Source organism: Periplaneta americana, chromosome 5 (genome assembly GCF_040183065.1).
Source record: "Periplaneta americana isolate PAMFEO1 chromosome 5, P.americana_PAMFEO1_priV1, whole genome shotgun sequence".
Taxonomy (NCBI): Eukaryota; Metazoa; Arthropoda; class Insecta; order Blattodea; family Blattidae; genus Periplaneta; species Periplaneta americana.
This window is the reverse complement of record NC_091121.1, coordinates 17,557,874-17,573,119: the sequence shown is the minus strand read 5'-3', so window position 1 is coordinate 17,573,119 and position 15,246 is coordinate 17,557,874. Positions and strand designations below refer to the sequence as shown.

The 15,246-nt window shown below is 34.9% G+C and overlaps 1 protein-coding gene across 1 annotated transcript; it reads left to right on the top strand.

The window, feature by feature from the left end:
* Nucleotides 1-611: 611 nt before the first annotated feature.
* On the top strand, nucleotides 612-15,042 carry LOC138699493 (uncharacterized). Its single transcript, XM_069825419.1, has 3 exons — nucleotides 612-671; nucleotides 7,585-7,655; nucleotides 11,244-15,042. Exons 1-3 carry the CDS (start codon nucleotides 657-659, stop codon nucleotides 11,473-11,475), a joined length of 318 nt encoding a protein of 105 aa, XP_069681520.1. The 5' UTR covers nucleotides 612-656; the 3' UTR covers nucleotides 11,476-15,042.
* The last annotated feature ends 204 nt before the right edge of the window (nucleotides 15,043-15,246 follow it).

The window sequence follows — 15,246 nt, the reverse complement described above, 5'->3', positions numbered from 1 at the left end:
AACATATTCACGTCATCCGCATAGACAAGTAGCTGATGTAACCATAATACACTGCTCTCTTAAATTGACTGAGCATATTGGGAATTAAATCAATGACATTCCCAAAACACGCTAGGTATGAAATGTTTCATATGAAACAGTTTTATCTCGAAAATGAAGCAAAAATGAGCAAAATTCTATTAAAAACGTTTTTGTTTGAAATATCTCAAAGAATAATCCTCTGAAATTAATGACATTACTTGCGGTCGCCGTGTATTACGCTACTACAACTACAATTAAATTTCACCGAAAAATGATACCTATAAGAGTATTCTATCCGTCTGTTTTTCCTGAACATCAAAAGAAATTTGCTTGCCTATGTTTATAATTACCGGCTTTGGTTTAGGACTTTGCAGATTCTTTTCTCTTGGGTTCGAAGCGCAAGTCCACAAGCGGGCAGAGAAGCTCCGAGATTTGTCAAAGTGGAATGACGCTGAACTCAGAATTCCCTAATGACACCAGCTATCAAACACAACGGTCGTTACAGCCCTCTATCACAGAAACAGAACTGGTCGTTAGTTTATCTGTGAATTCAGGTGGTATAAAAATAAGACCTTCAGTTGTTGGGGAATTCAATCAGAAATTCTTCGAATCTGGTCTGCGTATTCATCACCAGCATGAAGATAGTTCTTGTGAGTATCAGCACTTTCTCTGCAATTTACGGAGGAAAGAAATGGCATTATACTAGATTTCACTTCAGGCGGTTTCTTTCATTGAATGCAACTAGAAATATCCGCTGTCGAATGTGTTATTGTAAGTATGACACGCACTGTATAAGAGGGAAAGCTAGTACGGCAGTTTTCTACGTTTCGTAAATGCATTTAATTATATTCTCTCCCCCTGTCTGATTGCGTTTCTGTAGAAACTTTTGCGTTCATTCCCATTAGAGCAGCTGTTCTCAACTTTTTTTCAATGACGTACCACCATTTTTAATTTAGGATATTAGCTGTACTACCAACCAAATTTATTATGACAAAAGTCATGTGTGGCTCCCAGGACCATAATTTCCATTTATACGTTGCAGAACCAATAATTTCTTTATTTAGGCAAGTTTGATTAAGAAACAGTTCCTCTTTGAATTTATTCAATGGAGTGTTCCATAAAATAGGGTATACAGAAAAACGCATATAGGCCTAACCCTATTTGTTACATAATGGCAAATGATTAAATACTGAAAAATTACATCATAAACATATAGTATCCCTGCTGATACTAGAATTTGTAACTGAAATAAATAAATAAATAAATAAATAAATAAATGAGTAAATAAATAAATAAATAAATGAGTGAGTGAGTAAATAAATAAATAAACATAGTTTCAGTGTGAAGATTGCGCTTGTTTAGCAGAACACAACTTATTTATGTCTGGTTTCAATTGAGTTAATTTGGGTCTTAAATAGGATTGCCAACATTTTTTGAAGAAAATACGGGATACTAAGGAATCGGCAGAATTTCACATACAAAATTGACAAATTATTCAGTTCAATCATTAAAATAAAACGTTATTCTATACCAGGAATGTCAAAGCGCCTGCACTGCGTGACAGCACATTTCCTCAAAAGCGATTATTGTACTTTATCTTACTGAAAAGTGAACCTTGTTGGATTTGTATTGCTTGTAGTATGAGCACGTAATACAGGCGCTTTGACATTCTACACTTTGATAGTTAAGCTTAAATTAAGAGTATTTCGAGACAGGTTTTGTCTCACGTAATGGTTTTTAATCCCCCCTTTTTTTCAAATTGAAAAAATTCTCTGTAATTTAAGTTGATTGCGATTTGCATTTCTCAGTTGATTACCTGTGTCACACTCCTGTTTCAAACATCTGTCCACTTACATCACATATTCATTTGTATGAGGTCTCGCCCACCTCATTGAATATTACACGACTACTATTTCTGAAGTAGCCAATATGTATTATTACTATTTAATACGAGAAAAATTCGTACCGGCACCGGGAATCGAACCCAGCGCGCAGAGCTGAGAGGTCCTGGGTCGATTCCCGGTGCCGGTACGAATCTTTCTGGTATGAAATAGTAATAATCTGTCCACTTATTGTTCATGAGAGAAAGCATCTCTCTCTCTCTCTCTCTCTCTCTCTCTCTCTCTCTCTCTCTCTGTCAGCATTACTACCTGATAAGCTTAGGACAAAACTCATCAGTTTTTTTTTTTTTTTTTTCCAAATTTCCAATATTAACATTTTTTATTTTAATCTGGTCAGCATTGAAACCCACTTCTGCCAAGCATTTACTTTCTATAGAGACTGCACATTTTAATGCATCTCTGGAACATCAAAATTCATCATGTGAATCATCTTCATTCATGACAAGCTACATTACGAAAAAATAATGGAGGAAAACGCTCGAAGAGAAGAAACATTCGGGAGCCGGGAGACTATTGAAAATTATTGCCAAATACAGGAGATCGTTAAATAGATGATTAAAATATTTATATAGGCTCCATCATGAACAAAGAACATTCAACTAAATGTGCAAAATTAAGTGATTGTGGCCAGAACTTAACGACATTAAAATGGGAAGCAAGACAGCGAATGACAATATGTCAAGTACTTGAATATAATAATAATAATAATAATAATAATAATAATAATAATATTATTATTATTATTATTATTATTATTATTATTATTTATGTAGGCTAATAGGCAAAGCATCTTTGAACTCGGAAATCTGGGGGAAGAAAGACAAAGTCGGCAGTACTTACTTAATAACATCATATGTACACGCAATTTTATTTTAACGGAATTTTAGCTTAATTTCATCAGGCAGATTGACAACGCTGTAATGTTAGCCCACTCTTGCATATACTCGGTGTAGTCCGGAAGTGATATTATGTGAAGTACATGTGTACGTAGATTAGGGGTTGTTGAATGGCAGCTGCATTTTACCCCATACCTCAGCAGTTCCCCATCTGTGGTCCGCGTACCAAAAGTGTTCCGCGGAACTAAGGTGTGTTTTCAAACGGTATTTTAATGAAGCTTAACTCTGTTACCTTCTCTGGGGGAGGGGCGCTCGTAATTCCGCTTGAGTGGCCAAAAATTAGTATAAGCGCTTGTTGTTTTGACATTATTATCATGATGGAAAAAAAAATAACTTTTTTATCTGGCCGCATGAGAATATTTACTTGTCGGACGCTAGATAAACATTGCAGTTGATAAAGCGTCGTAAAATAAACCAATTACAAAAAGTCTGAGAAAACTTTTAATTGCTATTTCTCCAAAATATCGTGACATATTTTTTAGAAAATAACATCGTCTGATTTTTCATATAGTACCCATGGAAATTGTTTAACCCAAGATGTGAAAACTGCGGCCCTTAAGCACTACCTTTCCGCTTTCATTGCTTTGCTCACCGTTCGTTGATCCTTAACCCACAGCAATGATGAATAGGAGCTATTAGTTTTATCGCCACTAGTACAATCCAATTTATCATTTCTTTCCTTTCATTGCCGTTTTATTTTGTACACATTTATTTTTTTAAGAATTTATCCATTATCATTAAGTTACCTCGCAATCGCTGATCATTTAAAAGCTCACACCCGCGATGGCGATCATCTCAAAAAAGGTAACTGAAACCGCATGTTGGTAACAATTAGCCTACTTTTAAATTTACAAACAAATTTAATTATTTATGAAAAATGTTTAACACTAATTATAATTTAACTGATGTTAGGTAAAAATACAGTCGAATACACTGTTAATTGAACTGTTAATTCCCTATTTTTATTTCTCCTTGGTAATACTTATGACTAGGGCCAGGAAGTTCATGCCCTTAAAACCTACTAAATATGACTTTAGATAATTTGTATAAACAAAAGCCGCCCTAAATAAGGGTTCGATAGATCGGCCTACTAATCAAGTCATAAAGAATAATAGGTAAACAAAACAATTTTGTGACACTTGGAAAGAAAAATAACATTAAGATAAGAAAACATAGGAAATCATTTACAATAAAAATTTTGTTGGGTACAAATACCTTAAAATGTGCCAATAATATGCACTAATAAAATTGTGTGTTTCTTGATATCACTAATAAATAAGTAATAATAATAATAATAATAATAATAATAATAATTATTATTATTATTATTATTATTATTATTATTATTATTATTATTATTATTATAGGTCAAACTAGATAAGATTAAACTTGCCCACATTAAATTTATTGTTGAGAGCGACACACTACTGTGCCGTGAGATTCGCTAGGTGTGACGCGAAACTTCAGTAGTTTTCTGGTAAAAATAATTGTAGTAATTTCCCTCAATACCACTTTTCAAAAATAGAATGTGATGCTTTTATTTAAAAAAAAATCCAAACTATGTATTTTTATGCGACATAAAATTAGCTTTAATGAGCTAAAAAGCGAAAATATGCCACAATAATATAAATATCATGAAATAGTATGCATTTATAGAAAAAAAATACTAATATATACAATATAAGATTTGGTTTGATAAGCCTAAATGTTGTTGATTCGTGAATATACAGTAATTAATCGGCAATTAATTACAGCTAATGGAAAAATATATGCTAATGCTTGAACTTCCTGTCCCTACTTCTGACCATTTCTGTTCGAACGCAATAGTTAAAAAAATTGAACTGACTGAAAAAATGTGAACATAGACAAAGAAGTGGAGTCACCGATGCATCGTGTATTTCATCGATCTCAAATGTAGGCGGAAAGAAAGGGAGGGGACATTGTGAGTTGTGTCACTAACATTTGCATTGCCACAGCTGACTGTCTCTATGGATATGAAATCATTATTTTTGGCTTCTGTCCTAATTCATCTTTCAAACAAATTAATTATTTCTTTAACACGAGGAATCTTCCTTGGAATTATTTGATGGGGGAGGACCCCGGCTCTATAAGTTGAGAGGGCAGATAGTGCCTTGCCCCTACCAAAACGGAGCATATGCTTGTAGCCATGCATAACAATTACCGAAAATGTTACAGTGATACTGACGATGTACTCCTTATTAGTTCCAGGAAATATATTTGGATACCCCTGCCTTACACAATTCAGTGACCATGTTATCTCTAGCGTCTAGCGGAAGCACAACTTCGTTCGTTGTTTGCTGTTAAGACTGAGGGACACAATAGCTACGAAATCCACTACTTTCAATCCCTTTCCAGACTTTTATCTTCTCACTTAGGCTAATTGCTTTTTTCAGGATATCCGCCATTAATGAGATGATCCACAGGTATTTTTCTTTCGCTAGTAATAATTAATTTAGCGGAGAAAGTAAATAAATAGGCATAACATAATATGTTCATAATATTATTATGAAATTAAATACTAAAACATCGCCATATTACACAAATGTACAAGGTGATTAAGAAGCAGTAGTAAATATTTTAGGAGGTGCTAGTATGGACTATTGTGAGTAAAAAGGTTCATATAAACATGTGTCTAGTTTTCAAAGGGTGTGGAGTGTGGAGATAGAGACAGATGTTTGAATGTTACGCATAACTAGCTTTGCAAGTGGTATAAAGGAACGATTCCCAGTCCAGTGACATTTCTTTCAAAGTACAGTATTTACGTCCACCATAAATTTTCGTCCAGTTGAGATTTTAGTCTACACTAATTTTATGTCCATAACAATTTTTGTCCACGTATTTTGTCAACTTACGACAATCGTCCACTGTATGATTTCGTCCACCATACTGAAATGTCCTCAAACATTAATTTGTCCATTTTATATATTATTTTTAGTCCATATTTCTTAGTCCATAATATTTGGACGGAGTTACGTAATAAGAGACCACGCGTCAAAAACTTGTTTCGAGATATTGGCCATTGAAATAAATCTGCTTTTTTTATTTTACATTTTATGCAAGATGTATTGTAACATTCATACTATTACTAAAAATAGCACAAATAATACTAAAAAAGGCTAACCGATTTTTAATAAGAGACCAGCAGTTGAATTAACGTTTCAAAGCAAAATAAATGAATGAATTTTATGCAATATGCTTATAAATAACAGCAAAATTCAGATATCGCATTCTTGATTTTTCCGAGTTAAATTAGCCTGCCATCAACAGATTTGTGCAAATATCTCTTTTTTTTTTTTCAAATTGTCGGTTCGTCTATTATTGCGTAACTCCGTCCATTTATGGTCCATTGTAGGATTAATATATTGTTTACAGAATTATATTAGGCGACTTTATTTCAGTCATATACAATGAACTTAACTACAAATTAAATTTTAGAAGGAAATTATATTGGCCTAATTATTTTCTACTTCTCTCTTCATCCCTCTCTTCGGTATTACACAACTTTAATTTGTAACTGATGGCACACACATATAAATGGAGAACATTTTGTGTTCTGTTGACAGTAGTAGCCGCGTTTAATTATTAGGCAGCGGCATTTCTTTTAGGATTTGTAGGTCTTTATTGCATGCACCGATAATAAAATGAAAATGCGACGTTGTCACGTCTTGTTTGTTGCTGCTATATATTACTATAACATGGAACAAGACACACTGCTAAAATTTGCAACTCTGGTTTATATATACACTCCGCGTGGAGTATTGGAGCGGCCTTCAAAAGACTTGACGACAATGGACAGCGCGACATAATTAAAATTATTGAAACTACAAAGCTTCCGTCCATACACTCCGCGTAGAGTATTGGAACGGCCTTCAAAAGACTTGACGACAGTGGACAGCGCGACATAATTAAAATTATTGAAACTACAAAGCTTCCGTCCTCTTTGACACCGCTAGCCTACTAATTGAACGTGGCTACTTTAATAATGAATTTCTTTCTGGTAAATTCATTAGTATTTCCTGACCTTCAGTGGCCTGAATTTCTTTCCTTATTACGGCTGCGAGAGGTTCATTTGTGTGTTGTTCAGTCTTTCTTTTGATTCCTGCTACAACGTTTTTCGCACGAAATTCAGCTCTTTCCCAACATGTGTGTGCTTGCTTTCCTTAAATACATGAATACGAACATGTAGGCCTATATTCCTATTTGTGACACAACGGGAATTTTATACACTGTAGGAGGCCGTTGCCCTTATGGGATTTCAGGCTTTTCATATTTCATATTCATATCCATCACGATTTTCGCACCGCGAATATGATCCGTCTCCATTTTTGCTGTATGAGTGGAACTGATATTATAATTGTTACGAACTATTTTATCCTTGCCTTTAGACGAAGGAAGTAAATATGCCATTATAATGCCTTTGAAATTATACTACATACATTTAATTCCTCATTAAGAGTTCTGGCACATAGATTAAATTGGATTTCACTATCATGGAAATCATAAGAAAGCACATCAATATGAGGAAATTGTTTTCTATTAACTGCATTTCAACTTGTCTTGTATTTATATGATGTAAAGGATTTTAAGTAATTTATATTTAATACATATTGCAATATTGTGCTTCACTATTTATATGTCCTATATCAATAAATAAGAATGAAATATGAATGCAATTCAGCATGATAGTATTGAATACCAGTACTATATACACGAACTTGCTGTAGGCATATATTTTTTCTTTTAAGGTGTTACTCCTGATCGGTGTATGCCTGGCTGCCGAAGAACAGCAGAAAGCACCTGAATCACCAAGTTATCCGTGAGTATAACTGTATTCTTTGTGGTTTAGCCCTTAGTTTATCTGGTGAATATTGTAGTCAAATTCAGTAGGAATGTCTTTAGTTCTTATCATCATATCTGAAAATGATTACTTTCGTTACTACTACCACTACTACTATTTTGCCGTGTCTGTGGCTCAGTGGTAGCACGTTGATCTTCCAGTCCCAGTCAGGTTGTAATTAAATTTGTGGTGGATAAAGTAGACATTGCGGAAGGTTTTGCTCGGGGTATTTCCTTTACCCTCTTTCATTCCACCAACACTCTCTTACTCACCTTCATTTCATCAATCATCCAAAAAAAAATAATAAATAAATAAATAGCCGGGTGTGAAACATTGGTTGTAGTAGTAAGGGTTTCCGGTTCTCATATATGAAGAATTTGGGGCTCTGGGTCCTAGTGCTTATCAAGTATTCGTTTGTCAGAACCGAGGCAGGATGGTCCACCATTCAGCATCCAAATCAGGAATGTCATCCAGGTCACCTATCAGACTTAGGCTTACATGGGCCCTATATTTGCGATGATTACAGTGGCGGCCGAAGGCCATTCTGTCAAGTGGCGCACAACCTTAATGATGAACCCTGAAAATTAAAAACCAATTTACGTGCACTAACCTTTCTAAGTTTTGTAGATGAGCTCCATTTTTCGGTTCTTTCTGCGAGCAAAAACCTCTATAACTATTGTTGAAGTTCGGAATAGAATGTACCATCTTTCTCTCAATTGAGAGTACTGCCACGCCCAGAGGAAACTTAAATGGAATTCTAAGTGTAATTCACAGAAATGTGCTGATTCTCACTCGTTCGTACTCACAGATCACGCAACTGCCCGCCTTCTTACTACCGCAACACTAGACTTGGGGAAACTCAGTTGAAAACTGTAGTGTGCACTGAAGGCGGCAAAACGCCCGCCAAGATTCTCTATTGTCAGTGACAAAGCTTTTTGAGAACTGCCAACTTCATGTATTGTAATGTAAACTTTCTTTTTTGGATACGATGGAAGCATAAAAGTTTACAGGGAGCATTAACAACATAACTGTGAGTGATTTATACAATGAGTCGAGCTTCTAAATTAGTAAACTTACATTTAACGTTTTTCATGTCAAGTTTAGCTGTAAAATGTCGTCTGCTACACAGCAAGTATCAACACCCCTAAAAATGGCACGCAGCTAATTGCACTGTTCCTAAACTAAAGAGACTTGGTGGGCACGGCAAATGCAGTGCCCAAAGCACACGGTCTGAGGCAAAGAGCTCCGCCTTCCTACAACTCACACCCCCATCCCTTCCTCGTCCATCGCTGGGCACGAGAAGAGAGAGGTCATTTTATTACCTGTTCAGAAAACTTGGGTTTCGTAGACTACTATAGATTCTGAAAACATTAGTAACAATGAAAATGTGAAACTCTTTAAGTTATTATTTCATAATGCAATTAAATTGTATTATAATATAGTCATAATACGATAATAAAAATCACTGGGAGGGCACGTGCCCATGTGCCCCTTAATAAAAGCCGCCCCTGGATGATTATTCAAGTGCATGGATCCATTCCAATTTCGATCCTCGAAAAGCCAAGACACTACTACTACACAGATCCACCCAGACTTCATCTAAATGACACTGACTGAACAATGTAATATTTTTAAAACAGTTTATATTATAAAACAAACTGCTGAACCGCTGATGAACTCACTTATTTGATGAGATCATAATTATTGTGAAAAATGTTTTGAATACAAAATAAGATAGAGACTTGAAGGAAATTCTTCTTTGGATCTGTCCAAAAGTGTCCATGAAAAGCATCAACGGAATATACTCTTTGTCAACATTCGTAACTCCCTTTGCTCCTCCTTGTTATGGGCGCTGCTCATAGTAGCTAGTAAATCGAGGTGCTAATGTAAATCTAAATAGATATTTTCTGTTCTCTTTAATAATTTTATTATAGTTCCCTTGACTTTCATATGCAGCTAACCGTAAAATCATTATTATTATTATTAAGTTTTTTCATAATTATTTTGTAATAAAAGAGAGATTGACATACTTTTAAGTATGATATAAGCCTAAATCTGTGCTGTAAATATTTTGTAATGAAATAGATATTGACGTAATTTAAAGTATAATATAAGCCTAAGCCTAAATCTAAGTACATATTTTCTATCCTCTTTTTTTGAACAAAGTCCTCGTTTCTTAAGCGTTGTGTCCTCTTTTTTTATCGATGTGAATCTGGTCACCCTATATGAAATGTAAACTGTAATTATTTTATTATAATCTCGGTCTTTAAGTTTACACATTATACCAGGATCACTTTTATTTTTTCTGCATTGTTGTACAGTATGTTATTCATACATCTCCAAGTGGCAGCCTGAAAATCTGCAGACTTCTAACACATGAGACTGTTACAAAAGAAACATCCATTCCTCAAATGAGGTATAGAAATTCTTATACAATCATAAATTTAAAATAAATATAAACACATGATCTGAAGACATTAATTCATCAATTTAAGCACAGAAACTTAATCGTAAACAAAAGCAAAAAAGATCTTTTGAATTCAATATTTTCTAACGATAATAGAAAAAAAAGAGTTCAGAAGTTTGGGGGGGGCCTACTGGTTAGCATTGATTCTTCATCTGTTGATCACTGTTTACTTCACTGGAATATGTCTATAGTTTATAAATTATAGCCTAGATCGTATATGTAACAGATAGCTCATCCCTATGTTTAAATTGGCAGCACTTTGAAAAGAATAACCACCAGGATCGCCACCCGTCTGCCATAAACGAACACGAGATGGCAGTACAGTCGCTGATGCAATTCAAATGGGAATTATGACGTGACTCCTTATGTAACAACTAGATGGCAGCATAGTAAACCTGACAAACGTTGTTACCATCAAAGCCTATAAGGCCGAGCTATCTGGGTATATATGATCTAGGATTATATGTAGACAAAACTCACTGGAAAATGTGTCTGTCGACTCTGTGATGGCATCCTACTAGGCCTATTGGACCGAAGTGTATTCACGTGAAAAACAACAGTAATTTGGGCGGGCTTAAGCCGAGATTGGGCAGCCGGGTAGCTCAGTTGGTAGAGCAGCTGGCTACGGACTGGAAGGTCCGGGGTTCGATCCCAGGTGGTGACAGGATTTTTTCTCGTTACCAAACTTTCAGAATGGCCCCGAGGTTCACTCAGTCTCCTATAAAATTGAGTACCGGGTCTTTCCCGGAGGTAAAAGGCGGTCAGAGCGTGGTGCCGACCACACCACCTCATTCTAGTGCCGAGGTCATGGAAAGCATGGGGCTCTACCTCCATGCCCCCAAGTGCCTTCATGGCATGTTAAGGGGATACCTTTACCTTTACCCTAAACCGAGATTGTGTTCTTGCAAGTCAGAATTCATAACTGCTGATCCAAACATCACTAGTGTGTTATACTCCTGGGAGAAGCATTAATAAAAAATATGAACAGTGTTTCTGTACCTCAAATGCCATTCATACTTCTGAATAAGATCAAGATCTCGATTTTCGCATGGTGAGTGCCAATATTTCTTGACACTACATGATATTTGTCGTGTTTGCAGGTACCCGTATGCAACAAACAGGTACCAATATGTAGCCTACGCTCCAGTCCCTGTTACCTACGTGGCTTCCCCAGCTGAGAAAGTAGTGCCAGCTCCTTCACCAGCCACGCACTACGTTCTCCCGGCACCGGCTGTATACTACTCTGCCCCTGCAAGTTATGTAGTGCAGCATGTTCCTTCCTCTGCCCCTCCTGTAGGAGCTTCTGTCTATTACGGCAAATGGCAGAACTAAGGAAGATATCTGTGAAAAAAATATTAGTGTTACCGGAACTTTATTCCTGTGTAATTCATGGTATAATCAAAGTATTGCGTGACTAGTTTTTTTTGTCGAATTTTTTTAATTCCTATATATTAAAGAATTGACCCAGTTCGTGGAATGGTTCCTCAATGTAGTCTTATTATACTCCTATTATCATTATTCTGTCCACGAGTTTAGACTTATCTGATATGTTTCATTCTCCAAACCAGTGGATCCCAATTAGCAGAGAATTGCAGGCCTTCTGTTTTAAAATAAGTCATGTACTCCTAACCATGAAGGTTATAATAGCCTTCGTGTTCCTACTTACTTACTGGCTTTTAAGGAACCCGGAGGTTCATTGCCGCCCTCACATAAGCCCGGCATAGGTCCCTATCCTGAGCAAGATTAATCCAGTCTCTGTCATCATATCCCACCTCCCTCAAATCCATTTTAATATTATCTTCCCATCTACGTCTCGGCCTCCCTAAAGGTCTTTTTCCTTCCGGCCTCCCACCTAACACTCTATATGCATTTCTGGATTCGCCCATACATGCTACATGCCCTGCCCATCTCAAACGTCTGGATTTAATGTTCCTAATTATGTCAGGTGAAGAATACAATGCGTGCAGTTCTGTGTTGTGTAACTTTCTCCATTCTCCTGTAACTTCATCCCGCTTAGCCGCAAATATTTTCCTAAGCACCTTATTCTCAAAGAGCCTTAACCTATGTTCCTCTCTCAAAGTGAGAGTCCAAGTTTCACAACCATAAAGAACAACCGGTAATATAACTGTTTTATAAATTCTAACTTTCAGATTTTTTGACAGCAGACTGGATGATAAAAGCTTCTCAACCGAATAATAACAGGCATTTCCTATATTTATTCTGTGTTTAATTTCCTCCCGAGTATCATTTATATTTGTTACTGTTGCTCCAAGATATTTGACTTCTTGTTCCTAACTGTTGAATTTTCATATCTGCATGGTAGTTATCTTTGCAAAACAATTATGTTGGAAAAAAATGTAAGAAAGACTTCAATTAGTAAGAACAGATCCAAAAATGGCAAAGATAATAACTGTAGGAAAAAGAGATAAATTTAATTTTACTGGTTTCTATTACAAATGAACAAAATGCAGCTAAACACTTACCTGTAGGTTACTCATCCTAAATGTGATATGAGAAATCATGCCTAATTTTTCCCTTTCAATTCTTTCCATAACAAAATCAATGTTTCCTACTTTTTATCCTAAATCTGGATCAATATCTAGCCAATGTCTGTGCTTATTCGTCATATAACAAAAGGTTAAAAATATATGTTCACAAAAATATGTGGAAAAAAAGAGAAATAAATGTTACAAAATTGTTCACTAATCTTCTTGTAATAAGGGAATAAACCATAAATTTTAAGAATTTTGCTCAGGAAAGTAATCTGAACCTAGTCACAAATCTTAGTGAATGGAGTCCAGAAATGTATCTAGTGTTGGGATATTAATGAGGCTACCATCTTTAACTTGGCTTGCCCATAATTGTAACTTATTTTTATTACTGCTTCAATCTAATCTTCGATGTAAATATACATATTATCATGAATATTTTAAACTAGTGTTGAGATAGTTAAAATATGAAAACAACTGCTAAGAAGGCTACCATACACAAACAGGTATCAGTAACATTTGTTCACCCAATCATATAGAAATTTTGTATCTATCTAAAGAAAAAGTTTTTCACCACGTAGCTCAGAAATATCATTTCAATGCTTTTCTCCCTAAACACCAACACACTTGTATGGTTTTTCCGACATACTGTATGTTACGTAAGAATACTCTTATTATGATTACCGAAGACTTTTTCACTATGAAGATTGCATGAAAGTCTTGCATATCAAAAAGATAAGAACATGTTACTTCACCTATTGAGGCATTATTAAACAATTAAATATACATCTTGATTATACAACTTTCTTGTGTTAATTGAAACTATGATGATAATTTACCGTAGTTAATGACTAGAATTTTCTGAAGATGGTCGATATCAAACCGAAACTAGTCATTAACTATGGTAAATTACCATCATAATTTCAATTAACACAGGAAAGTTGTTTATATAATAAATTTATCAAGTCTCTAGACATTTAAGGTTAAAAAAATTAGAAAATAGTTTCTCTGAAAAATAGTGTCACAGACTCTTTAGATTGGTTACATGGACTCCTAGGGAGTTTGTAAACCATCAATTGGGAAGCACTGCTCCAAACAATTCTGTCTGTCAGTATCATCGGTCACAGTAGCAATTTTTAGGCTGGGGAGGGATTTTGGGTGGTAAAACTTAATCGAGATGGGGAAACTCCTCAGTGTTATGTTTCACAACATTGAAATTGTACGGGAAGTTAAAGAAGAGGTATTCTTAATATTAAATATCAGTACTGAATGGCATAGTATTCAATGTATTTTGTAGTTTCCATCTGTGTACCACCTAGAAATGAAAGCAATGATTATGATGAAGATAAAATGTAATTAATATTCAACAAATTAAAACACATTGTCAGTTCAGAGTCAGTGATAAGAAAATCTTTGAGATAAATATAAGAATATTTGTAATAATGAGTAATTTTTTTAAAGTTTTCTGAAGCAATTTCTAGCTGAAATCTTAATATTTCCATTGAATGTAGGCAGGATCAAAGCAAACAAGTGGGCATCGGTTAACTTTTGGTAAACACTAGCTCTAGCACTGCCACAGTTATTCAGAGATCTGTCACCCCTTTTCTCTTCCTAAAATCTGCGAGTTAATCTTTACTAATCCACTCCTGAAAATTATTGTAGCCAGTTTCCCTAAAATTGAAGTAACCACAAGCTTCTATATGATTCTGTAATTATTTTATGGTTCACCAATGTTTAACCCACAGATTTCGAAAATAATTCCATCTTTTGCTGAGGTTAGTCTCATATTTTTTACTTCTTGTCCAGATTTCTATGTGTCAATATGGAATTTATTAATCCGGTACAAATCCTGAGTATGATAAATAATTTTTTATTTTTTAGGGCCCAGTATCTTTAGAAATTTTGTAATTTTTTAAATTCATATTTCTTCTTCTTCATACATTGTTGAGAATGTCACTAATACATCTGAAGAGTCTGAAAAAACGAAGACTATCACTTTGAGCAGAGTGGTTACTTTAAATTTATATTTCTTGAGGAACTGATGTTATTCCATTCCATATTTGTTCTCCTAATTGATAGAAGCAAAGTGATGGAAATATATCTCATTGCTTAGTAAAATATTCAGTTCACAAGGCTGTACCAACTGATGTTGGCTGAAAATTGTATGTCTATATACACGTAAAATCCCTTGTAACAGGGACCCAATTAACCGTCAAAATTAAAATGACGACACTTTTACTTGGCCAAAAAAAAAAAGTTTAAATCTGTCACGTTGTCACAGCGTGGGCCATCAATGTTGCCTGCCTGCCAAAGTTCGCACGAACTTTCATGTTCAGTGAATATACAAACCTTAAATTGCTGTATTATTTATATTGTACGATGTGTTTTAATAAAAAAAATCCACACAGTTTTTCTGTTATTTCGTTATGATCAAGTGATTGAGAAATAAGCTTTACATGGCTGCAGTTTCAACAGTTGGCATCATAAAATATGAATAGGTAATTTTTTTTAAATATTTATTCAATTATCCAGTAAAATTTCGTATCCAGAACTAGCTTGGTCCTTTTGGTGCTGTTTAAGAGGGATTCTTCTATACAGTATATATATAATTTTA